At 50.1% G+C, this 2,515-nt stretch overlaps 1 protein-coding gene across 1 annotated transcript; it reads right to left on the bottom strand.

Moving 5' to 3' along the window:
* Positions 1-734: 734 nt before the first annotated feature.
* Positions 735-1,112, bottom strand: LOC137833223 (uncharacterized). Its single transcript, XM_068641583.2, has one exon. It carries the CDS (start codon positions 1,110-1,112, stop codon positions 735-737), a length of 378 nt encoding a protein of 125 aa, XP_068497684.2.
* Between the last annotated feature and the right edge of the window lie 1,403 nt (positions 1,113-2,515).

Raw genomic sequence — 2,515 nt, 5'->3', positions numbered from 1 at the left:
TTTTTAGCTAACATCTATCGTCTGATACCGGGGCCAGCTATTCATACCTGAGGAGGGGGCGTCCCGAAGGACTCCCTTAACCCCTGCTCAGGGACTGAGCGCCCGGGTTTTTAACTTATGTTTAACAACTGATACCGGGGCTAGCTGTTCATACTTGAGGAGGGGGTATCCCGAAGGATTCCCTTAACCCCTGCTCAAGGACTAGGCGCCCGGGTTTTAACTTATACTGATATCTGGTACCGGGGCTAGCTGTTCCTACTTGAGAAGGGGGCGTCCCGAAGGAATCCTTTAACCCCTGCGCAAGGACTAGGCTTCCGGATTTTAACTCATACTAGACATATCTGTTATCTTGCTCTGAATTTGACCTCTGCTTGTTTATCTGGTGGCGACGCCTTCTTCCGGCGATGCCTTATTCTGGTGTCGCCTTATCTTGGCAACGTCTTATCTTGGCGACGCCTTGTTCTGGCGACGTCTTATCTTGGCGACGCCTCAACTCTTGGCGACGTCTTATCTTGGCGACGCCTTGTTCTGGCGACACCCTGTCTTGGCGACGTCTACGTCTTATCTTGGCGACACCTTGTTTTGGCGACACCTTCTCTTTGTTTTCTCGATCTTTGATTTTACAAGAAAGGGAAAAACTAAGGCAAATATATCTTAAACTTTTCTTTTCTTTATTTGGGTGACCTCATTAAAATACCCCTGGGAGGGAAAAGGAGTGTCCCCTTTACAAAATTTTAACTGAAATAAAACTTTAAATTCGCCGCGTTCCAACTACGTGGGATTGGACCCCCTTCTAAAGTTTCTAGCTTATACGAACCATTTCCTTTGGCTTTGGTTACTCTGAACGGTCCATTGCACTTGGGAGACAATTTATTTTCTAACTCGTAAGGGTGAGCCTTCCTTATGACCAAATCCCCAACTTGGAATTGTCGTAGCTTCACCTTAGAGCTGTATTGACGCTCCACTCTTTTCTTCACAGCCTCAACCTTAATTTTCGCTTCTTCTCTAGCTTCATCTATCAGGTCCAGGTTCACCCTCCTTTCTTCATTGGATTCTTCCGCCACGAAACCTAGGAAGCGGGGCGAGCTCTCGTGGATCTCCACTGGGATCATGGCGTCCGATCCGTATACTAGGCTGAAAGGTGTCTCCATGGTGGAGGATTGAGGCGTGGTGTGGTAAGCCCATACAATCCTTGGTACTTCTTCTGCCCACGCCCCTTTAGCCTTCTCTAATCTGCGTTTCAAACCTCTCAACAAAACTCTGTTTGCCGACTCGACCTGCCCATTTGTCTGGGGGTGTTCGACTGATGCAAACACCTGCTTGATTCCTACTTCTGTACATAGCTTCCCCAATTGTTGGCTCACGAACTGGGTGCCATTGTCTGAAATGAGACGCCTTGGCACCCCAAAGCGACACACAATGTGCTTCCAAACAAAGTGTTGTACCTTGTGTGCGGTGATATGTTCCACTGGTTCGGCCTCTATCCACTTGGTGAAGTACTCGATGGCAACAATCAAGTACTTCATCTGCCTTATCGCTAATGGGAACGGGCCCAAGATATCAATTCCCCAAGTGTGGAAAGGCCATGGACTGTATATAGATCTTAGCTCCTCTGGCGGCGCCTTGTGCCAATCAGCGTGCATCTGGCACTGCTTGCAATGCTGGGCGTATCGTACGCAATCCTCTCTTACTGTTGGCCAGAAAACCCTGCACGTATCACCTTGGACGCCAAGGATCTTCCTCCCACGTGGCTCCCACATATACCTTCGTGAAGTTCGGCCATTATCCTGGTGCACTCGTCGCCACTTACGCACGTCAAGATAGGGTGCGTAAACCCATGCCTGAACAATATCCCATCCACTAAGGTGTACCTGGCGGCATTCCTCTTAATCTTTTTGCCCTCTTCTGGCTCTGCTGGGAGGATTCCATCCGCTAGGTATCGCCTGTAAGGGGTCATCCATGTGTCGCCTTCCTCCAAAGCGCATACTTGTATACCCTTTTCTTCTTCTGGCGAGGCCGCGTAAGTGCCGATGCAGGGTGCCCTCGCCGTATCTTGACTCAAGGAGCGATGACTCCTTGGGTTTCCTCTTGTTGTACTAACATGAAGGGCGTCCACCCTGTTGTCTGCAACAAACTTTCGCGGCGTCTTGAGGGTCTCCTGTATTACGGTCCTCTGCCTTCCCCCTTTGCCTGAGCTAGCCAGCTTGGCAAGCAGGTCAGCTCTGGCATTTTGTTCCCTGGGGACATGTACCAATTCAAATGCAGCGAAGGCTCTCTTCAACACCTCGACGTACCTCAAGTATGCGGCCATTTGTGGGTCCTTCGCCTGATACGCCCCTGTTACTTGTCCTGTGACTAATTGTGAGTCACTCTTCGCCAAGAGGCTTTGCGCCCCCATCTCCTTGGCCAGAAGCATCCCAGCGATTAGCACCTCGTACTCCGCTTGGTTGTTGCTTGCTTTGAAGGCGAAGTGTAAAGCTTGCTCAATCAACACTCCGTTAGGCCCCTCCAAGAT

Source organism: Phaseolus vulgaris, chromosome 6 (assembly GCF_051622355.1).
Source record: "Phaseolus vulgaris cultivar YP4 chromosome 6, ASM5162235v1, whole genome shotgun sequence".
Lineage (NCBI taxonomy): Eukaryota > Viridiplantae > Streptophyta > Magnoliopsida > Fabales > Fabaceae > Phaseolus > Phaseolus vulgaris.
Note: the sequence above shows the minus strand (reverse complement) of the source record. Positions and strands in the feature narration are given on the sequence as shown.

What these genes read in the sequence shown, in the direction of transcription:
- LOC137833223 (XM_068641583.2), bottom strand. Translation starts at nt 1,112, where the DNA reads ATGATCCCAGTGGAGATCCACGAGAGCTCGCCCCGCTTCCTAGGTTTC.